General features: G+C 43.5%; 1 protein-coding gene across 1 annotated transcript in view; it reads right to left on the bottom strand.

The window, feature by feature from the left end:
* Positions 1 to 4,683: 4,683 nt before the first annotated feature.
* fam222aa (family with sequence similarity 222 member Aa) overlaps positions 4,684 to 24,796 on the bottom strand; it is a 122,470-nt gene continuing 102,357 nt past the window's right edge. The window contains exon 3 of the mRNA XM_014160773.2: positions 4,684 to 8,162. Within this exon, the coding sequence (XP_014016248.1) occupies positions 6,667 to 8,162 (1,496 nt within the window). The 3' untranslated portion in view covers positions 4,684 to 6,666. The remainder of the gene's footprint in view (positions 8,163 to 24,796) is intronic.

Here is a 24,796-nt window from a genome sequence, read left to right as displayed (position 1 = left end):
CAGCCAGCCAGGGCCAAGGCACATGCAGTAATCCAACAAAAAACTAATTCCCCTCCATCATCAAAAACAGCAGGCCATCTTTCAAAGGTGCCTGTGGAGGAGGAAGGCCATCAGAGATGGCACTGCAGTGGCTGTGGTTCAGTGCCCACCCACCCCCTCCACACTTCCCCATCCCGTCAGTCCTCCTTACCCTGGGTTTGTTTAAGCACTGGTGAACCCTGTTGGCCCTGGATGAGGGGGAGGGAGGGAGGGCGTAGATAATGACATGCCATATGCCACTCTGCAGCCGAGAGAGGCCCTGCACGGATGGAGCCATGGATGGGCGGTCAGAAGTCTTATTGAAAATGTAATTCCATTATCCTAATATGGGCTGAGCATCCATTGTCGCAAAGGAGCCTAGAAATCCTAGATAGAGGCCAGTGCAACAGAGGTATATTCCACTAACAGTAACCTCCCTTGGGACAGACGGTTTGGAGGCTGTGTGGGACCTAAAATAAAGCCCCTATCCCACTCCATGAAGCAACATGAGGGATGCATGGTAATATAGTATTACTCCATTCTAACAATACAAAATAATCACTTTCATTCACCAAGGGAAATGTTCTCTATTTTTATCCATGGAACGATAAATTGAAGAGACTTTCTTTTGGAATGTTGTAAGATTTGGCCCAGTTTAGATTTGGTTCATTAAGAAATGTTAGCAGCCATGACTGAATACAAACATGAGTTGGTTTCAGGGTGTGGTTTGATGTGGGTGTCTCTTGTGTGTGTTCACAGGTGGGAAGAGTTAGCCAAATCATTTAGCCAATTAGCTGGTGTGGCAAAGTTGGTTTGACTTTTTTTTAAATTATTTAATTGACATTTGGAGCTATTGACCTTTTAAGATATTGTCCCATGTACATTGTTTAATTTACTGATGGTCCCACTCGGGCTCTCGAGTAGCGTGGCAGTCTATGGCACTGAATCTCAGTGCTTGAGGTGTCACAAAAGACACACCTTGTTCGAATCCAGGCTGTATCACAACTGGCAGTGATTGGGAGTCCCATAGGGCGGCGCACAATTGGCCCAGCGTCGTCCGGGTTTGCTGTAGGCTGTCATTGTAAATAAGAATTTGTTCTTAACTGACTTGCCTATCTAAATGAAGGTTAAATTAAAAAAACTAGCCCCATAGTGATGTCAAATTTAATGTCAAGTCATGGGCATTAAAGATAGTTGTCAATTCTGAGAGCTGCACATGACCCTACTTACTGTTGGCATGTGAGCAGGATAATTTTACGGTACCCTTCATTCCGTGACACATTTTTCTCCTATCATCTCGCAAATATTTATGACCAAAATTATCTTATTTACACTTCAGAGTCAATTTTGACACTAGAATAAAGGTTTCTGACTCATATCGATGCCACATCAGCCATTTTCAAAAAGAGAAGTTGCTTTTCAAGGGCAGATGCTCTTTAACTCTAAACCACAGTATTATCCTTCACCCTCTCCTAATGAAAACTCTGAAAAAGCCGATAACTGCAAATGGACATGAAATAAATCACTTGTCTACAGGACTAGAGTTTGAGAGGAAATGTCCGTAATGGAGTTCAGAGCTTTATATTTGGATATAATATAAGCCTCAATAGAGGTCTGTGTGGAGTACAGACAGGAAAGAAGAACCAAGCTGAGTACTAAAGTCCTGCACATCCACTGTTAAAACACAACCTCCCAAAAGTGACAGACAGAAGATGACAGGCCAGGCCGGAAGAGATAACCGCCTGGAAGGGTGCTCTGAGACGTTCCTTTTGTGGTGACAACGATCTGACAGACACGACCAAAAGAAGAAAGACAATCCGTCACAATGCCAAGTCCCCAGGGACCTGTGTGGTTAACTTGAGTGTCTGCCACAGTGACGTCGGAGGCGGTGAGCTCACAGTTCAGACCTGTTCCTAACATAGCTATATCCGTTCAATTGTCCAATGATGATTCGGCCTGGCATTATCCAATACTCCCATTAGATGGGAGGCGCAACACCAATAACCTCTCCTTGTGGGAAAATGCTGACACCAAATGCTCCACACATTGCCTGTAGTCTCACTATAGCTCTCCTCCAACGTCATGTGACATGGTTTAAAGCTTGGGTGCTGAAGCCAAACGGAAAGGGATTTGGAATCTGATACATCTTCTGTAAATCTGTCAAAATATTTCAACAAGACCGAATAAAACTATGCCAGAAACATGTGGTGGGATGTTAAGCTGTTGAAACAACATGAAAATATTTCGCTGTGGAATGTTAAGGAGGCTTACTTACTGTATTAGTTCAAGTCTAGATAGTCCTTGGTCTAAGAGCTTTGCTTTGTCAGCCTTCCAAGGATTTCCACAAACACTACTGTATTACCGTATTAATTTAAAGGAGCAATCAGCGTTGCTACATACATTTTTGGACTTGTAAATTAATGATATGTACCCGTTGGTTCTTGAAGAATACAGTGCCGTGAAAAAGTATTTGACCCTTTCTGATTCTCTATTTTTAATACTGAATGTTATCAGATCTTCAATGAAAACCTGATATTAGATAAAGAACCTGATATTAGATAAAGAACCTGATATTAGATAAAGAGAACCTGAGTTTACAAATAACAAAACGTATTTTATTTATTTAATTAACAAAGTTATGCAACACCCAATGCCCCTGTGTGAAAAAGTAATTGCCCCCTTTACACTCAATAACTGGTTGTGACTCCTTTAGCTGCAATGACTCCAACCAAACGCTTCCTGTAGTTGTTGATCAGTCTCTCACGTCGCTGTGGAGGAATTTTGTCTCACACTTCCATTCAGAACTACTTTAACTCAGGAACATTTGTGGGTTTTCAAGCATGAACTGCTCGTTTCAAGTCCTGCCACAACATCTCAATTGGGATTAGGTCTGGACATCGACTAGGCCATTCCAAAACTTCACATATGCTGCTTTTTATACATTTTCATGTGTGTTTTGGATCATTGTCTTGCTGTATGACCCAACTGCACTTCAGCTTCAGCTTACAGACGGATGGTCTGACATTCTCCTGTAGAATTCTCTGATACAGAGCAGAATTCATGGTTCCTTCTATGGATGACATGGGTCCCATTATGCCTGGTGAAAACCAAACACTGCCTTCCACAAGAACGTTATACCAACGGTAAAGCACGGTGGTGGTAGTGTGATGGTTTGGGGATGCTTTGCTGCCTCAGGACCTGGACGACTTGCCTTAACAGAAGAAACCATGAATTCTGCTCCTCTGTATCACAGAATTCTACAGGAGAATGTCAGGCCATCTGTCTGTGAGCTGAAGCTGAAGCGCAGATGGGTCATGCAGCAAGACAATGATCCAAAACACACAATCAACTTTACATGAAAATGTATAAAAAGCAGCATATGTGAAGTTTTGGAATGGCCTAGTCGATGTCCAGACCTAATCCCAATTGAGATGTTGTGGCAGGACTTGAAACGAGCAGTTCATGCTTGAAAACCCACAAATGTTCCTGAGTTAAAGTAGTTCTGAATGGAAGTGTGGGACAAAATCCCTCCACAGCGACGTGAGAGACTGATCAACAACTACAGGAAGCGTTTGGTTGGAGTCATTGCAGCTAAAGGAGTCACAACCAGTTATTGAGTGTAAAGGGGGCAATTACTTTTTCACACAGGAGCATTGGGTGTTGCATCACTTGGTTTATTAAATAAATGAAATAAGTGTCTAATTGTTGTGTTATTTGTTCACTCAGGTTCCCTTTCTCTAATATTAGGATTTGGGTGAATATCTGATAATATTCAGTATCAAACATACGCAAAAGTAGAGAAAACTATAAAAGGCGGCAAATACTTTTTCTCAGCACTGTATAACTTATAAATGTCTCATGAGCTTAGTTAACTGTTGCACCCCATCAGAACACAAAATATAAGCTTGTTTTACTCCATTGTTTGTAAACATTGTAAATGTAAACTAACACTGTACAGCCTCATAACATGGTTAAAACTATCATTTGGATATCATGGATGGTCAGTCCTTGCATCCATAGCTCCGTCTTTAAATTTGAGAGTAATTACATTTCTCCAGCCCCATCACCCTGCTTTGTACCGAAATAGTGGTGGGGAAAACGCTTTGGTAATGTCTCAACTGCTGATTGCCACTCTAAGGCTCATGGTAAAGGGGGTTATCTTGAGGGGGAAATGCAAATCACATTTGCTGATGCGTTGAGGTGCAAAACGATGAAAGTTTCAATTTTGCCGATAGTCATCTCCTTTTTGTGGCTCTACTAAAGCTAAGGATATAAAGTTGGAATATCTTCAAATCCTGGGATAGAAAAGACTGTAGGTCGATAACTACTTTCTTTCAGTGGTCGGCCTATATGAACAATGGTATGGATGCGGCTATTTGAACACATTGTGTCAAATTTAGAAGAAGATCAATCCATTATATAAAGGTTAGTTTGGTGGAAGAGGTTCCACAGTGATCACAAAAGCATTTATGAAGGCTTTGGGACATGGTTGTTGATCGTTTAAAGTTATTAAAAGGACCCTTGCTTCCTAAATGGTTTCAGTTAAAGTTTAACACACATTCCACACACAAACCTCAGATCTATACACACCACGATGAGACTTGTGTGGAATATATTTAAAATAAATAATGACAGACTTCACAGCCAAGATGTGGCTTCTGAATATATTCTTAAATAAGATTTATTTTACACCTCAAAACAGAAAAGTATGGGGATCGGGCACGTGGTACATTGGGAATGTATTTACAACTGTAGTTTACATTTTTTGGTGTAAGCTCAGAGAAAAATGTTAATACAGTCATAATAATTGCACTTCATAAATATCCACTGTTGCCAGCATTTCCACGTGACAAAGCCTCAGCGCTCTCTCCAGTTAATAAATTCAATTTACCAGTGAAATTTGACTGACCAAGGAAATGCTAATTTATGACCATAGGACTGCTGCACTGATCAATTATTATAATTTTTTTCAAATATTTTCACTCGAGTCCCTCAAGCCAAGGCATTAGACATTTCAGTAATTTAAGTGCAGTACATTCAAGGGAAACTCACAGTCATAATAAATATTTCAATGTTCTGAATCCTAAAGTCAACGAATGACTCGGGCTCAACGCGTTTCAACCATGGGCTGAAACGGACCAGGAAAAAGCAGTGTACCTTGTCTCATCTCACATCACCCGAGAGAACAGGGCATGATTGTTTCACATCAAGACTCCCCTTTGGTCCCAGCTCTCACTCCTCCTATATGATAGTGCCAAAAAGTGAAAGGGATATCCCACTTCTACCATACTTATAAAAGGGAGGCGTGACAGGAATAGCACTATAACGGAACGAAGTCAAAAGCCTCCCATAGCAAAAAGCTGATTCAGCCTCATTTTCAGATTCCTAAACTGGGGTTTCTTTGTTTTGGGGGGGGATGGGTGAGTTTAGGGGACACAAATCTAGGGATTAAAAGGAATATATTAAAATAAATATATTAAAAGATGTATAACTAAACCACACACAAGAGGTCATGCTGGAAAACCTCCCAATCATACAGTAACAATCTTCAATAGTGAGAAGAAAAAAAAAAACTTTTTTTTTGTTGCAACATTTTCTTTTTAGTAAGTGTTTTCAAGATGTACTGTAGATTCCAGTGTTGTTTAGAGAAGATAGCTCTCTGGCTAGGTTACAGAACCAGAGCAGCGACTATGCCTTATACCAGGACATCAGAAACTGCACGTCAGCTTGAGGAGGAATAACAAGAAACAATAAAAAAGCATTTTGAGACACTTTTTCCCCATAGCAGCCTATGCATATAATATACCTACAAATATAGAAAACAACAAAAATAGGTTCAAGTTTTCAAGTTTCTTAAATATATCATATCCAAACTACCCAATTCCAAACTCCAAAGTTAACAACGTTTTTAAACTCCAAGCAGTGCAATTTAAGGGATCAATTATAACAACAATAATTACTAATATTGTCATATATTTTTCATTCAACATTGTGACGTTTGTGTATACACGTCTGTGTTTGTGTATGTGTGTATGAATTTTTGAGTGTGTGCATGTGTATGTATGAAAATATGTGCGAGTATGATGTATTTCTTTAGGGACTTTAGAAAGCAGCCCTACACTTTGGCCCTTTGGGGCCTTCTTTGTGACTATAGCACCCCGGTTGCTTTTTGTATTTGGATGGGGGAACAACAGGGGTGGCTGTATGCACTTTCATATCAAACTAGAATTCTCACCAAAAAAAGTTGAATCAATTCAAAACAACATCAACAACAAAACAAGAAAGGAACAAATACAAATAAAATCACCCCCAAATTCCTGTTGGCAAACCACACTATGGGACATCTGGAGAATCTTCTGTCAGGGCACCCAAAACCACTGAAACCCTTTTTCTCCCTGACTGACAAAAAAAAAACACTCTGGGCTGGGAGGGAGAAACCCCCCAGCCCGTCACCCAATACAAGATCCACTCTAACACCATCGCTTCCCTCCGTGGAGCCCCCGAGCTGCTTCAAGCAGTGCCAGTCTCAACAGGCCTATACGTCCCCAGGAAATCAAGGTCTTCTTCTCTGTCCATCAGCTTTTGATCCAGATTTCGCATCATTCATTCATTCTTGTCCCCTGGCTCTCGCCCTCATCCCACCACGCTCTATCTGTAAACTGGGAGGCGGATGTGCGCGTGCTGGTGGTCCAACAGCCGTGGCACCGACACAGTCTCGTAGCCTTTGCCCAGCATCTGCTCTTTGATGCAGGGCGGGTGGACGTCGTTGATCAGGTACTCCAGAGACTGCAGGCTGCTGCTCAGCACCGATGTGTTGCACAGCTGGCTCTTACTGGGCAAGCTGCAGCACAGGCATCCCCCGCTCCCGCTGTCTATTGCGGGGTGGTGGTGATGATGGTGGTGGTGGTGATGGTGGGGATGATGGTGGTGGGGGTAGCCCATCTCCCTGTGCCCCCCTGTGGCTGGCCCTCGGGTGGTGGTCCCCAGGAGCTCCTGGTGCGGGTTGTAACAGTCACTGTCGGGGGTGACCAGCACGCTGTTCCAGGGTGGGGCAAAGTACTGGCCCACCGAGAAGTTCCCATGCATCCCCATGCAGTTCAGAGGGGAGGAGCTGACCTTGTCCAGGCACCCCCCACCCCCTCCACTTCCCCCTGTCAGATGGTAGGGTCTGGAGGAGGAGGATGACGACACCTGCGCCTGGGCCATGATCCCTGCACCCCCCGGGGCACCACAGCTTTCAGGGGACTTACTGATGGCCCCTCCTCCCCCGCTGCCCCCACTGTACATGCGAAGCACAGCCTGCTGCTGCTGTTGCTGTTTCTGCCACAGGATGTAGTCCATGCTGTCCGAGTACATCCCGGCCTTCATGGCCTCGCCACTGTGCACCGCCAGTGGCAGCCCTGCCCCTGTGTACACCAGGTTAGGCTGGGGCGCCATGCCACCCACGTAGCCACCTCCCGAGGAGCAGGAGGATACACCCATGATAACCCCCGCACCCTGCTTGGAGGGGCTGGGGTTGGTAGAGGGTGCGGTGGATGAGTTTGCACCCTGGCACACCTGCTGCAGAGCCTGGGCCTGGCAGTGCTGGTTGATTTGATAGATGATGCTCTGGATGGAAGGGAGGTTGGACTGTGGGGGTAACTGGACCAGGCCTCGTCCCCCTGTCACAGGGATCCCAGAGCCGGCCACAGTGACATTAGGGGGCACCGAGAGGGAGAGACCAGGGGCCTCGGGGGGCTTCGAGGGTCCAGTGTGGTACACCATCCGGCAGTGGCCATTGGCTAAAGTACTACTGCTAGGGGGAGGGTACGGGGCGACAGCTATTTGGGCTGGGGAGAGCTTAGTTCGCCTGCCTTCCGAGTTCTTGAGGACGCCCTTAGTGGGGGCGAAGGGGGAAGAGACCTTGACAATGGCCAGGAGGCCTGTGTAGCCGCCGGTATGGAGGTGTGGGTAGGGGCTGTAGCGCTGGCTACCTGTGGTGTCAAAGCCGTTCACAGTCCGGTTAAGGTGCTTGTGCTGGGGGACTCTGATGTTGGTGGGGAAGATCTTGATGGAGAGTGGGCTGCTTTGCGTCTTCTGGGCGTAGGCATCCAGCTCAGCCACGCTGGGGTAGCGGGGAGAATGCATGGGAACCACCATCTCACCTGCAAGATAAATAGACAAGAGACACATGGGAGTGAGCACAAGAGACAGAGCTAAGCATGGGACAAAGTAATAAGTCAGTACAGGTCACCATACTTATAGGGTAGTACATTCAACAAGCACAACATTTACACAAATGACTGACGATTAGCTGAGAGAAATTGATGATAAAAAGATTGTGGGAACTGTTTTGTTAGACTTCGGTGCGGCTTTTGACATTATCGATCTTAGTCTGCTGATGGAAAAACATGTGTTATGGCTTTAAACCCCCTGCTATATTGTGGATAAAGAGTTACCTGTCTAACAGAATACAGAGGGTGTTCTTTAATGGAAGCCTCTCCAACATAATCCAGGTAGAATCAGGAATTCCCCAGGGCAGTGGTCTAGGCCCAATACTTTTAAAAATCTTTACTAATGAAATGCCACTGGCCTTGAATAACGCCAGTGTGTCTAGGTATGCGGATGACTCAACACTATACAAGTCAGCTACTACAGCGAGTGAAATCACTGCTACGCTTAACAAAGAACTGCAGTTCGTTTCAGAATGGGTGGCAAGGAGTAAGTTAGTCCTAAATATTTCCAAAACTAAAAGCATTGTACTTGGGAAAAATCATTTACTAAACCTTAAACCTCAACCAAATCTTGTAATAAATAATGTGTAAATTGAGCAAGTTGAGGTGACTAAACTGCTTGGAGTAATCCTGGATTGTAAACTCTCATGGTGAAAACATTGATACAACAGTAGCTAAGATGGGGAGAAGTCTGTCCATAATAAAGCGCTGCTCTGCCTTCTTAATAACACTATCAACAAGGCAGATCCTACAGGCTCTAGTTCTGTCTCACCTGGGCTACTGTTCAGTCGTGTGTTCAGGTGCAACAAAGAGGGACCTTGGAAAATTACAATTGGCCCAGAACAGGGCAGCACGGCTGGCCCTTAAATGTAAAAGGGGAGCTAACATTAATAATATGCATGTAAATCTCTCATGGCCCCAAGTGGAGAAGGAATGGACTTCATCACTACTTGTTTTTGTAAGAAGTGTTGACATGCTGAATGCACCGAGCTGTCTGTTTAAACTACTAGCACACAGCTCTGACCCCCATGCATACCCTACAAGACATGCCACCAAAGGTCTCTTCACAATCCCCAAGTCAAGAACAGACTATTGGAGGGGCAAAGTACTACATAGAGCCATGACTACAAGGAACTCTACTACACATCAGGTAACTGATGCAAGCAGTAGAATCAGATAAAAAAAAACAGAACAATACACCTTATGGAACAGCGAGGACTGTAAAGAGATACACACAGGCACAGACACACATACAGTGGGGGATAAAAGTATTTGATCCCCTGCTGATTTTGTACGTTTGCCCACTGACAAAGAAAGGATCAGTCTATAATTTTAATGGTAGGTTTATTTGAACAGTGAGAGACAGAATAACAACAAAAATATCCAGAAAAACGCATGTCAAAAATGTTATAAATTGATTTGCATTTTAATGAGGGAAATAAGTATTTGACCCCTCTGCAAAACCCTTGTTGGCAATCAGAGGTCAGACATTTCTTGTAGTTGGCCACCAGGTTTGCACACATCTCAGGAGGGATTTTGTCCCACTCATCTTTGCAGATCTTCTCCAAGTCATTAAGGTTTCGAGGCTGACGTTTGGCAACTCGAATTAAAATTATAGACTGATCATTTCTTTGTAAGTGGGCAAACGTACAAAATCAGCAGGGGATCAAATACTTTCCCCCCCCACTGTACACATAAGACACGCACTCTACACACACACGTACACATAGATTTTGTATTGTAGATATGTGATAAGAGAGTAGTGGCCTGAGGGGACAGACTTAATGTGTTGTGAAGTGTTATGAAATGTAATGTCATGTAATATTTTAAATTGTATATAACTGCCTTAATGTTGCTGGACCCCAGGACCCCTCCATCTCATTTTCACCCCCTCCTGTGAAAGTATATCCCTCGACGAATGGATCTTAAAAAAAAAAAAAAAAAACTAATTCTGTTGAAGGCTGGCACCTTAGGCACTGTTAAATCAGTGCTTTGTGAAATTAATTCAGACTCTCTTTAGCGTCGAATTGGGTTAGCCTTTGATATGAGGAGAGGGAGGAGGGGGAGAGGGGTATAGAAGCATATTTAATTGCAGTGGCACAGTTGAGATTTATAAGTAGTATCACTTACTGGGTTTTACCCTTCCTCAATGATTCGACCCAGGACTACTTGGAGATGGGGCGATGGAAACCCTAACTAAAAATCACAATTAACCATCTGTAGGGAATTCTTAACCTGGTTTTAGGGTGAGCTAAATAATGAGAATAGCAAGTCACGTTTAATACAATGTGTTTCAACCCTGCTGTTACAAAACAATAACGAATGAACATAGTAAAGTGTAACTCCAAAAGGTTTAGTTTTAAAATCTCAGAATTGTAAAGTTTAGATTAAAGTTGGCATATGGTTTATATAGAGTTTTTATTTCTCTGTAATTTCAGTATTGGGGTCCACAGAATTCATTAGAACACAGTAATATACAGTCATATGTACATATGTATTTCTATGGCTGTAACACTAGCTAGATATCCTGCCTAATGCCAGAATTCCACTATCATAAGCAAGATCCTCTGTCACTCACAATTAAATGGTGGTTGTGGTATGCTACCTAGTACTTGGAGCCATTCCAACCGCCAAATTATATCCCACAACGTCTGAGTTCGGTCACACAGACTAGTATTATTGGCCTTTACTCAGGTAGCAACAGCTTAATTGACCCAGAGTTGAGGTGGCAAATCAGGAAGATGTCCCTTTCTAAAAGCCCACCATTATTTGTCAGTGTTGGGGGGTGGGGTACAGAGATGGGATTTATATAATATTCAGGCAATTTCATGGCTACTTAAAGTTGACAGGTAAAGGTTTCCCTGTTTTTCCAAACCTTTCTTCGTACAACAGCTAAATGCATCATAAAATGATCTGCAATAATATTTTGTTCGGGGTAGATGTTGTATCCTTGACATAACACTAAAACAGGCATGACTACCTGTCAACATGATCCTTTGGAATGTTTGGAAAGGATGTCATTTGAGGGCATTGTGAAAATTCCAAAATGTTCAAATTCCACATATCTCTGAGCTCACGTGCTCAATATTGTACTGTTGAGAACATAATCGGAACTCAATTTCACATTTGATCAAGCTAATCTGTCAAGAGATAACCTTGATAGTCTGGCTGTAGCTAGCTACTGGGATTTCAAAGTAGTTTATCTTTTTCACTAGTGCTGCACTGTGACAGTTGATGGTCGGAGCAGATTTATGCTGTAGAATGAGAAGACAAGAGGCTGTTCTCCTTCTAGCTAACTGTAATAAATCACTTGAAACAACACTACTGTTTACAGTGATCTTTATTAAGGGTCAGCTCAAAGTAGTACGAGTATTTGTGTATGAGTATCTGCTTTACAAAGCAATTAACCAAGGAGAGATCATGACCATGGATGTTCTTGGCTAGCTAAGCCACACTTGGGCTAGCTAATGTTTGCTTACTAGCTATCCATCCAGCTAGCTAACCTTGAGTTGACAGTAAGAAAAGGGTCTAGCTGTCTATATATGGTAACATTTGATCAGAAATAGCTTCATTGTTTTCATGTGATAGTTAGCCACATTTTGGTTAGCTAGTTAGCTTTCTGTCTGCAATGGCTGCAGCCAGTTTAGCTAGCTAGATAGCATACATATTGTTTCCCAAGAAGTAAACTAAGTTTAATAGCTAGGAAACTAGCTGGCTAACATTCATTATACATGTGTTGTTTCATACAACCAGTCTTACCAACTAAAACATTTAGATAGCTAGTTAGCCAGCTAGATCTATACATAACATTTCTATGTCAATTTGGTCGGGTCGCCCAAAACGTTATTTATTATTAAGTGTTATGGTTTTTGTGGAGACCTTTGCCTGTCACCTTTACCTATGTGTAACAAAAAGAGGGGCATCGGGGGAAGAACTCAATTTCACATAAATAAATCATCTGCCACCAATGACTCGCAACCCCTTAAAAAAATGACATTTATATGCAAAAGCGAACAAATAACACACCAAGATTAAACAAAATAGAAACGCGCCAGTCAGCGAATGTCGTGGTGACCTGAGGAGTTTCGAGGCAAGGGGCTGTATGAGCGGGACTAACTCCATTTCAGTTTAAAGAGACTTTACAGCCAAGCAGTCACCAACTCTTATTCTTCTGCTCCCATTACTGATAGTGTCACAGTATCTAACGGTCGGGCGGCGCTCGTCTCGCCGGCCTATTAGCTGCCACCGATCGTTGTTTCTGTGTCTTTTGGTTTTGTCTGTCTCTCCCGCACCTGTTTTGTGTCTGTCATTAGTGGGGGGTTATTTAGTGTGTATTTTCAGTTGGGGTTCTCGTGCGGGATTGTTTATTGTCCACTCAGGACAGTTGCGAGTGTAAGCTGTTTTTTCGCTGTTATTGTCCATTGTATTGCCGGGCTGCGCCCCGTGCGCTTTTTCCAGAGCGTTTATTTTGGGAATGTGTTTTTCCCCTGGCGGACTTCGCCACGCACCCTGTGCCCTACGGCTATTGCGTTTGAAATTATTATTAAAACACTGTTGCTCCGGCCCTCTGTCTCCTGCTCCTGATTCCACATCTCCACTGGTCCTAGACAGCCGTGACAGATAGCATGGGAAGTTCATTTCTACTATCCAATGGGCCTCCAACTGTGAAAATGATTCAATCTACAAGATCCATATCATAAAGGAAATAAATTGGGAGTTAGAACGTGCATATTATGCGCATCTGTGAAATTGTGAATGCTCCAACTACAAGACAGGAAAAGCCCATTTTATTTAAATAGGCAAGCCAGTTAAGAACAAATTGTTATTTTACAATGACGGCCTACCCCGGCCAAACCCTCCCCTAACCCAGACGACACCGGGCCAATTGTGCGCCGCCCTATGGGACTCCCGATCACAGCCGGTTGTGATACAGCCCAGGATCGAACCAGGGTCTGTAGTGACACCTCTAGCACTGAGATGCAGTGCCTTAAACAATCTCCCAAGTGGCACAGCGGTCTAAGTAAATAAAACATATTGATGCTTCAAGCAAATATATTAGGTCTACACATCACAACCTTTTCAATACTCAATGACAGTACTATCAGACTCCAGCATCACAATTGGTCCTGAATAAGACGAGAGACAATGTAGTATCCCTTTCCTGCAGTCAAATGACCAAATCACCCTCTAGTGGCCTAATGAGGGGAATTCTATTCATATTTTTCATAATTTCATAATTAATAAAACAAATTTAAATGCTGAAAATCCAGATTCTATGTGAAACGGTTTTGTTATATTGTAGTCTTCTGTGATATATGTATATAAAAGTGTAATATCGGGACGCAAACTCTAAATATAATATATTTCAACTGTATATCTGACATGGTACAGGTGTTTTTAAACCCATAACCATGTGTGTGAGGTGTTTACTTTTGTTTCAAAGTAGATTTGTTTAAAACTATTAAGAAACACGGTGACGCTGATTTAGCCCACTGGAGTAAAAGGTTAAAGAAAAAATACAATGTTATGTGTATGGCTGTAAATTAATCTGATCACATTGTAATGGGTTGGGCTGAAAGGATGCGTGACTGTCCTTAGAAGGACACAGTACATAACGTAGGAATGTCCTAATATGGACACCTTACATGCATGAACAGAGATTCAGATCGGTGGGCAGCAGGACTGGGGCTGCCTGACTGGGGCACAATTCTCCCAACCTAACCTTCCCTGATGACAGTGTTGGTTGCACCACGCTTTGATGTTCACACAGGCAGGGGAAACTGACAGAAGACTTACTTAATGTGCTCAAAAGAAGAAAAAAATCTCGGCATTCGCCAGTCCACATGCAAATGGGCCGGCTGCATTTTCAAATAAACATATTTGATCATCACATGGTTTAAATGAGGAGTGATATTCGGCTTTGGCATATCAAGGGGCTGTGCCCCTCCTCACCCCCCTGCAACATGCCCATCATTCCCCCTAATTACTGCCACATGAATAAAAAAACTTTGCAAAACAACCAGGAAATTCATTCAAGGGTGGCTAATTCCCATTCCTTATCAGTGACTGAGTCCATATTTTCCATGTCTGACTCTACTGTGCCGTCTCTCCTTCTGCTGCGGAGAAAAGTCTCACTACTCCCGATCTCCTCAGTCTCCTTCCATCTCTCCCTGGGTCGCCCGTTGTTTGTCAACAGGCAGAGCCTTTGGAGAGCAACCTGGCATCAAAGGGTTTCACACTTCAGAGGCCACAGGGATTAGAGGCTTGACAGGTCCCACAAAACCCATCTCAGCCCCACAAAGGCTTCCGGTTATTAGAGCCTACTGGCACTGAGGAAGAGGAGGAGGCAAATGAGCGTCTGTGCTCTTTCGGATTCTAGTTGCCTACTATTCTGTTTGTTGCAGAGTTGATTAAATGTGACACGCACGCACAGGCACTGACACACACACACACACACACACACTTTGACGTGCTGTTTGATGTGCATGGCCAGGGCATCTTCATCCGTCTTCTCCCAGGAGGAGCTGTGGGTTTGCAGAATAAGTAAGCTAAGGGCATGGAGGAGGTGAAAGGAGAGCGCCTAGCGGTGTTGAGGCCAGCTCTGCAGCGCTGCGGGACTTACTGGCTCCAGCTACATTAGATCACAGCGTACAGATGTTACTGGCTGATAAACAGCCACCGAGGTGCCCGCCACTGTCTCCTCTGAGCTTCCCTACCTCCTCCTCACAGGGCTAGGGTTTCCTGTACACACACTCACGTGTACACGTACACACACATGCACCTACGTGCATATGCGCACACAAACACAGTGGCATCAGTGGAGCATGTTGTTATGCTCTGCTCTGTGCGCTCTGCTGAAATGTAGGGCAGGGACGACAACAGGTGCCTGTGCAGGCGACAGCCTGCAATGCCTCCTGGGCTAAATGCTTCACACTTGCTTCATTTCAACACACGACAGCCTTGTACGTATTAATTATTTCCCTTGGGGATGGAATAAGACACTTTTTATTTTCCACAACAAGGCATGAGGTGACAACCAGCACTCTCACATGCACATCTGAAACGGCATCGCCGAACAGAGAAAAAAAACGGGAAAGACAAACACGGCTTCATAGCGTAACGTTACAATATCACTATCCAAACCCAGACTTCAGTGAGGTCATCCTCATACCATACGTTTCAATTGCGTATATACTATAGCAGTGAAGATAAAAGTGGCAGAGCCAGCACCATACAGCTAGTGGTGGTGAGAGCTGGGTGCTGGGTTGGGCTCCCACGCCAGGGAGAGGAGATGGCAGGGAGGCAATTAACGGACTGACCTTCGTCCTTAATCACCCAGCGCCTGGCACACAATGCCTGTGTGTCAGAGCAGGCACATCTCGAAATGCCATGGCTCATTAGCGCCTCGCACCCGAGTGAGAGAGGCTGTGTGTTTGTGTGTATACACTATAGCATGGCAAGACAGAACTGAACAGCAGAGGGCCTTTCTCAACAGAATCATGAAGCTCTTTAACCCCTAAGGTTTATTAGCATAATAAAACAAAAAATCCCCATAAAAATCTGTCAGTTTAAGCTAGAAATATATGTTTTTTTGCATTGGATGAGTCTCAATCCACCAAATCTGCCTATGTCACAATTCCGCATCTGCGGTTAAAGGTAACAGAGCTAGAGCAGTGTCTTTCGGACCATGAGACATCCCCAAAATCCCTCTATGGAAAGATGAGACTCTCACAAACACAATAGTGTTCTCCCTTTTACTCTACGACCTCCACAAGTGTCAGTGTGTAGAGCCGCCCTGCCAACTTCTGTCTGTAGCGTCCAAACTGTTCAGGCTACACACTAATATTTTCATATTCAGGCCTCACAAGACTCCTCTGAAGGTCCCCTGGTACTAGTTAATAACATTAATTGAAGTATACAGTACCAGTCAAAAGTTTGGACACAGCTACTCATTCAAGGGTTTTTAACACATATGGAATCATGTAGTAAACCATTTCTTTTTTTAAACAAATCAAAATATATTTGAGATTCTTCAAAGTAGCCACCCCTTGCCTTCATGACAGCTTTGCACACTCTTGGCATTCTCTCAACCAGCTTCACCTGGAATGCTTTTCCAACAGTCTTGAAGGAGTTCCCACATATGCTGAGCACTTGTTGGCTGGTTTTCCTTCACTCTGTGGTCCAACTCATCCCAAACCATCTCAATTGGGGCCGTCATTGTAAATAAGAATTTGTTCTTAACCTCTCTAGGGTAAGGGGCAGTATTTGCACGGCCAGATGAAAAACGTACCCAAATTAAACAGCCTACTACTCGGGCCCAGGAACTAGAATATGCATATTATTATTAGATATTGATAGAAAACAATGATGTTTCTAAAACTGTTTGAATGATGTCTGTGAGTATAACAGAACTCATATGGCAGGCAAAAACCTGAGAAAAATCTAACCAGGAAGTGAGAATTCTGGTGCTTGTAGTCCTTTCAAGTCATTGCCTATCGAACACAGTGACTTAGGTTTCATTTTGCACTTCCTAAGGCTTCCACTAGATGTCAACAGTCTTTAGAAAGTTGTTTGAGACGTCTATGATGAACAGAGAGCGAACAAGAAGGTGGGGAAGTTGGTGACCCAGGGAAGGACATCAGTTCATTGGTGCGCATTCACGTGAGAGTTAGCTGTGTTCCAAAATGTTTTTCAAGACATTGCAATTGTCCGGTTGGAATATTATTGAAGTTCTAAGTGATAAAGGCCCTAAAGATTGATGCTATACAACGTTTGACATGTTTGAACGAACGTAAATATAACTAACTTTTCGTCGTGACATTTTCCGCACGCTTCCTACACTTGGGGTAGCTAACTGAACACGCTAACAACAAGGAGCTATTTGGACATAAATTATGGAGTTTATCGAACAAAACAACATTTATTGTGGACCTGGGATTCCTGGAAGTGCCTTCTGATGAAGAGCATCAAAGGTAAGTGAATATTTCTAATGTTATTTAATATTTTAGATGACTCCAAAATGGCGGGTACCTGTATTGCCTAGTGTATTTTTCTGAGCGCAGTACTCAGATTATTGCAAAGTGTGCTTTCCCCGTGAAGCTTTTTGAAATCTGTCACAGCGTTTGCATAAAGGAGATGTTCATCTATAATTCTTTGAATAACAGTTTAATATTTTATCAACGTTTATGAGTATTTTTGTAAATTGTTGTGCTGATTCACCGGCAGTATTGAAGGCAAAATATTTTCTGAACGTCACGCGCCAATGTAAAATGCTGTTTATGGATATAAATATGAACTTGATCGAACAAAAAATGCATGTATTGTGTAACATGATGTCCTAGGAGTGTCATCTGATGAAGATCGTCAAAGGTTAGTGCATAATTTTAGCATAATTTTTGGTTTTTGTGACGCCTGTCCTTGCTAGGAAAATGTCTGTGTGCTTTTTCTTGTGTTGGAACTGTCCTAACATAATCTAACTTTATGCTTTCGCCATAAAGCCTTTTTTGAAATCGGACAATGTGGTTACATTAACCTGTTGGGGGTAGGGGGCAGTATTGACACGGCCGGATAAAAAAACGTACCCGATTTAATCTGGTTACTACTCCTGCCCAGTAACTAGAATATGCATATAATTATTGGCTTTGGATAGAAAACACCCTAAAGTTTCTAAAACTGTTTGAATGGTGTCTGTGAGTATAACAGAACTCATATGGCAGGCAAAAACCTGAGAAGATTCCTGACAGGAAGTGCCCTCTCTGACAAGATCTTGTTCTTCTTGTCTCTGTTTATTGAAGACTGAGGATCTTTGCTGTAACGTGACACTTCCTACGGCTCCCATAGGCTCTCAGAGCCCGGGAAAAAGCTGAATGATATCGAGGCAGCCCCAGGCTGAAACACATTTGCGCTTTTGGCAAGTGGCCGATCAGAGGACAATGGGCTTAGGCGCGTGCACGAGTCGACTCCATGCTTTATTTTCTTTCGTCTTTTTACCTAAACGCAGATTCCCGGTCGGAATATTATCGCTTTTTTACGAGAAAAATGGCATAAAAATTGATTTTAAACAGCGGTTGACATGCTTCGAAGTACGGTAATGGAATATTTAGAATTTTTTTGTCACGAAATGCGTCGTGCTCGTCACCCTTCTTTACCCTTTCGGATAGTGTCTTGAACGCACGAACAAAATGCCGCTGTTTGGATATAACTATGGATTATTTGGGACCAAACCAACATTTGTTATTGAAGTAGAAGTCCTGGGAGTGCATTCTGACGAAGACAGCAAAGGTAATAACATTTTTCTTATAGTAAATCTGACTTTGGTGAGTGCTAAACTTGCTGGGTGTCTAAATAGCTAGCCCTGTGATGCCGGGCTATCTACTGAGAATATTGCAAAATGTGCTTTCACCGAAAAGCTATTTTAAAATCGGACATATCGAGTGCATAGAGGAGTTCTGTATCTATAATTCTTAAAATAATTGTTATGCTTTTTGTGAACGTTTATCGTGAGTAATTTAGTAAATTTTTTGTAAATTCACCGGAAGTTTGTGGGGGGTATGCTAGTTCTGAACGTCACATGCTAATGTAAAAAGCTGGTTTTTGATATAAATATGAACTTGATTGAACAAAACATGCATGTATTGTATAACATAATGTCCTAGGTGTGTCATCTGATGAAGATCATCAAAGGTTAGTGCTTCATTTAGCTGTGGTTTGGGTTTATGTGACATTATATGCTATCTTAAAAAATGGGTGTCTGATTATTTCTGGCTGGGTACTCTGCTGACATAATCTAATGTTTTGCTTTCGTTGTAAAGCCTTTTTGAAATCGGACAGTGTGGTTAGATTAACGAGAGTCTTGTCTTTAAAATGGTGTAAAATAGTCATATGTTTGAGAAATTGAAGTAATAGCATTTCTAAGGTATTTGAATAACGCACCACAGGATTCCACTGGCTGTTACGTAGGTGGGACGATTTCGTCCCGCCGACCCTAGAGAGGTTAAGGAGACGTGTACCTTTAAAATGGTGTAAAATAGTCCTTTGTTTGAGAACTTTGAATTATGACATTTTGTGGTTTTGAATTTGGCGCTCTGATTTTTCACTGGCTGTTGAATAGTGTGAACCGTGGGTGGGACAGCGTCCTACCTCCCCGAGAGAGGTTAACTGACTTGCCTAGTTAAATAAAAAAATTAAAACAATTTGGGCTGAGGTAGGGTAATTGTAGAGGCCAGGTCATCTGATGCAGCACTTCATCACTCTCCTTTGTCAAATAGTCCTTACAAAGGGTGGCTACTTTGAAGAAGCAAAAATATAAAATCTATTTTGATTTGTTTAACACTTTTTTGGTTACTACATGATTCCATGTTATTTTACAGCATTCTGTAGAGATACACCATCCCATCTGGTTTGCCCTTAGTGGGACTATCATTTGTTTTTCAACAGGATAATGACCCAACACATCTCCAGGCTGTGTAAGGACTATTTGACCAAGAGGCCCCCCCCAAAACATTTTTTTTTTAAACTTCAAGGGGTTTTAAAATTCAAAATCAAATAGCAAAATTATCCTTGGTATGACTTTCTTAAAACAATTCCATATACCTTAATAGTACCCCCCTCCCCTGGCTTAGACACTTATGGGTTAAAAGAACAAAGCAGAGGGGGTGGATGTAACAGTTCTCCCCTCTGTCTTTTGAGTGACATGGAGCTCCCCAAGCACATCGTCCTTGGGGTGCCCTGTGCCATCTTTGTGGGTGGTTTGTGTGCGCGTGTGTTGCTCAATCCTGAACACTCAATTAACACTCCTTTAATTAGCCAGCGGTACTCTGAATTCTGATGAACTCATTTTTCTGTGTATGGGGTTGGAGGAGGGAAGGGTACGAAACAGCAATAAGGAGAGAACTGGGAACGGGATCAGACTAAAAAAATCCATTGAATTTTGGTGCACTTCTTCCAAGTGAGGGGTCAAATTGTGTTGATCAATAGAAGCAGTGGCAGATGGATTGAGCAGGATAGAGTAGAGTTAGGCGAGGTGGAGGCAAAGGAGAAAGTGAGGGAGGGAGGGAGGGAGGGAGGGAGGGAGGAGAGAGAGGAGGAGGAGGGAGGGAGGGAGGGAGGGAGGGAGGGAGGGAGGGAGGAGGGAGGGAGGGAGGGAAGAAAAAATAGGAGAGCAGAAAAGGAGAGACAGACAGGGATGAGGAGTCAGAGGTTGTGCAGAGAGAGTGCAGTATGAAATTCAGAGGAGCATTAAACTGCTTTGCATTCTAATTAGTGGCTTAATTGAATATTCACAGGAATAAGCCGGAAAGAACTGCCTGAAATCCTCTCCCTCCTTTCTCCCATTTATTAGAGCTCCAAATGTTCTAAAATCATGAGCAGGTTGGAGACATTTCTAGTTAGTAGTGAAACCAACGGGTAACACCGACACATCAGATGAGAGCATCTGCTACGTTCTCAATTCTTTACTCTCAGCCAGTATCAGCAATGTAGTGCTTACTTATACACATTCATCCATCCCCTCTTTCTTTCTACAGCAACAAAGCCAAAGAAAATACAATTTAAGTTGAAAAAAATAGAGGGTTGTAAAGACCATGTGGTTGAGCGGTTTGCAACGATGTCTTCACAGAACGATGGGCACATAACACGCATTAGCTTTGACCAAATAAGCAGAGGCTGTGATGATAACAGGGTTAGGGCAATTCCAACAGGAGTTGATTTGTAGTGAGAGAGAGAGCGAGAGAGAGAGAGAGAGCGAGAGAGCGAGAGAGAGAGAGCGAGAGAGAGAGAGCGAGAGAGAGAGAGAGCGAGAGAGAGCGAGAGAGAGCGAGAGAGAGCGAGAGAGAGCGAGAGAGAGCGAGAGAGAGCGAGAGAGATGAAAGGAAACACTAGGTCAGCAGCAGTGCACCATCCACCAGGTTCACCGAGAACTTTTTCTCCAGAGAAGAGAAGCTGCTGTTAAATGTGCATGAGCTGTCAGCACTAGCGAAGCCCAGAGAGGGCATTATCCGCTGCAGCCCGGGGCCCCCCATCACCCACCCCCATGTGTCCTTTTAAAACCACAGGTCCCTATAAATTACAATGCTTTTAGGCCAAGCCATGCTAATCTACTTTTTTCCCCTTCCACCATCCTGCTGCATATTCAATCTATCCTGTCTCCACGGAGCAAGCAAGCGACGCTTTGCCCTTTCCACCTCATTGTTATGGAGCTATTCAAGTTAATAATTCATGTGTAGAACAGCCTTCGAAATCCCTCATGCTTGAATCACTTACTTTGGAAAAAGTTTGACTTGTTCAAATGCATTGCCGTTCGGGAATGGAACAATTTGAAAATGCATTGTTGCGAAGGGACACCCTTGACCCGTGCCTATCGTTTGGCCCTGGGCTAGAGAGACCCTGATCCTATGACAGACATCCTCTCCGCCCCCCTCTGTTACCAACACCGGACAAAAGCTGGGCTATGAAAGGAGGCGCAGGCAGGGGTGGAGGGGGGAGCTAGAGATGGCTTTGCTCGCTGAACAATACCTGCCTTGTGCTAATGGAGGTGTCATCTGCCACAGGGCTGACTAGTTAGCGATTACAGGCTGGCCCTGGATTGCCGTGACAACTGCTGCAATGCACAATGGGCGCTGATAGAGCCAGTTGTTTGGTCCTCTGCAATTAACCCTGCATCCCTGTCGTCTCAGCCAGGGCGCCGCCTCTAATTGACTATTGGGCACACAAAGCAGGGGCTGTTGGCCAGACCCCCAGGACAGCACCCCCCACCTCCTCGTCGGAAGTAAAAACAATAGTAAAGGTGCTCTGCCGACTCGGCCGTCAGCCAATCAAAAACCTGGCTCCCCCGCAGGAGCTTTCTGAGGAGAGCGATGGAGAGAGAGACACTGCAGAAGAGAGGAGCATGTGTGAGCCAGCGATCAACAGGGAAGAGTTGCCTGGTGGGGGGGGGACGACGACGACACATTGAATATGCCCTCAGCTAGGGAAACTAATCAATTCAAGTCCATGTGGGGGGGAAAGGAACCCTGCTGCTTGTTCTGCTCGGCAACAGGAAAAAAGGAAAAACATTCCAGGTACACATTTATCTAGGTTCATCTCAAGGTTGATGATTATTTGCTAGGGCACGGCATAGAGTTTTTTTTTATATATATACACACGATTCAAAGATTAGGCTAGCTATAATTGTGCAGATTTGTATCAAAGCTCATGATGATGATATCTTGAATTATGATGATGATGACGACGACGATGATGGATGATGATAATACACAGGTCCTACAACCCCACCCCCATCCGTGTACTCCCTTGTCCCTGATGGTTACCCTGAGTAACAGAGATATAGACATACTTCCCATAAGGCTTTGGAGGGAATTGAGAGTGTTCTACTAATGGCCCGTTGAGGCACTCTGCAATCTCCACCGTGATCTATCACAGCCAGCTACTGAGTCATAAGGGCTGTGTCAAAAATGGATTTAGAAATGAATATGGAAAAAAGCTCAGACATGACTCCCAAATGTAATATTTTATTTCATTAGAGTCTACCTCGCCTCAGATTCAATCAATTAATTTCCCGGCAAAAGCTTTAGCCTTCGGACACTGTGAGCACCTTTCCTTTTCTCAGGGTCTCAGTATACTGGAGTATCTTAGGTTAGTCTTGGTTTGAGATGTATGAGCTTAGGTCTGGGAGATAAACTTCACTGTAACAAATTAGCTTTAACAAGTAGACAAGACCATTTTCTCCTCATTTTAGCATTTGTTCCCCCCAAAATCTTGATACAACGCTCTAATAAAAGTCTACACAGTCTTCACATTTTACTGCCTTGAAATTTAAAGGGAATAAATGGGATTTTTTTTGGTACCGATGTCCACAACCTACTCCCGATTTTCAAAGTGAAACAAAAATGATTGAACATTTTGTAGAGGGAAGCATTCCCGACAGAGATCAATGCGGCACGGTCTGCATTTTTCATGCTGAGGATGGGACCGGGCGGTCAGACAGCTAGCAACTATCTAGACACCGGAGGAAAACACGAAATGCAACAATGAATTTTTCCATCAATTAAGTTTTGCTTTTGAAGTGATTGGTGGGAAGCCAAATCCAAACTGGCTTCCCTTGACACTTTTTTTGTTGGTGCGCCAGGACCATTCACAGTTGAACTCACTCAGTTTAGCTCAATGCTGATTGGCTATTCTTTTATACTTTTTTTATCAAGGGAGGTCAAATGCTCGCTGGCTTCCCCTGCATTCAATGCTAAGGGCGGCAACAATGTTATAGTCTTTTTGACCAGACAGCATCAGATAGATGGGCTACGTATACAGAGACAGAGGGGCGCTGTTTCACTCGCTCGGATGCTTTCTCCGGAGAGATACAGTCAGCCTCTTGCAAATTGAAGAAAAGTTATGAAACACAGTGATATGAAAGATACATTACATGGCCAATTATTTGGGGAAGCCTGGCTTCCCTGGCAGTGAGCATTTCTCATTTGCCAAGATAATCCATCCACCTGACAGTGTGGCATATCAAGAAGTTGATTAAGCAGCAAGATCATTACACAGGTGCACCTTCTGCTGGGGCAATAAAAGGCCACTTTAAAATGTGCAGTTTTGTCACACAACACAATGACACAGATGTCTCAAGTTTTGAGGGAGTGTGCAACTAGCAAGCTGACTGCAGGAATGTCCAGCAGAGCTGTTGCCAGAGAATTTAATGTTCATTTCTCTACCATAAGCTGCTTCCAACGTCGTTTGAGAGAATTTGGCAGTACGTCTAACCCGCCTCACAACCGCAGACCACATGTAACGACACCAGTCATGGGAAATACATAGATTAGGGCCTAATTCATTTATTTCAATTAACTGATGTCTTTCTATAAACTGTAACTCAGTAAAATCTTTGAAGTTGTTGCATATTGTGTTTATACACTGCTCAAAAAAATAAAGGGAACACTTAAACAACACAATGTAACTCCAAGTCAATCACACTTCTGTGAAATCAAACTGTCCACTTAGGAAGCAACACTGATTGACAATACATTTCACATGCTGTTGTGGAAATTATAGGCAATTAGCAAGACACCCCCAATAAAGGAGTGGTTCTGCAGGTGGGGACCACAGACCACTTCTCAGTTCCTATGCTTCCTGGCTGATGTTTTGGTCATTTTTGAATGCTGGTGGTGCTTTCACTCTAGTGGTAGCATGAGACGGAGTCTACAACCCACACAAGTGGCTCAGGAGACTTGGAGGAGGCTGTAGGAGGGCAACAACCCAGCAGCAGGACCGCTACCTCCGCCTTTGTGCAAGGAGGAGCAGGAGGAGCACTGCCAGAGCCCTGCAAAATGACCTCCAGCAGGCCACAAATGTGCATGTGTCTGCTCAAACGGTCAGAAACAGACTCCATGAGGGTGATATAAGGGCCCGACGTCCACAGGTGGAGGTTGTGCTTACAGCCCAACACCGTGCAGGACGTTTGGCATTTGCCAGAGAACACCAAGATTGGCAAATTCGCCACTGGCGCCCTGTGCTCCTCACAGATGAAAGCAGGTTCACACTGAGCACGTGACAGACGTGACAGAGTCTGGAGA

This window comes from Salmo salar, chromosome ssa20 (genome assembly GCF_905237065.1).
Source record: "Salmo salar chromosome ssa20, Ssal_v3.1, whole genome shotgun sequence".
Lineage (NCBI taxonomy): Eukaryota > Metazoa > Chordata > Actinopteri > Salmoniformes > Salmonidae > Salmo > Salmo salar.
The sequence above is the reverse complement of the archived record's forward strand: the minus strand, read 5'-3'. Positions and strand labels throughout refer to the sequence as shown.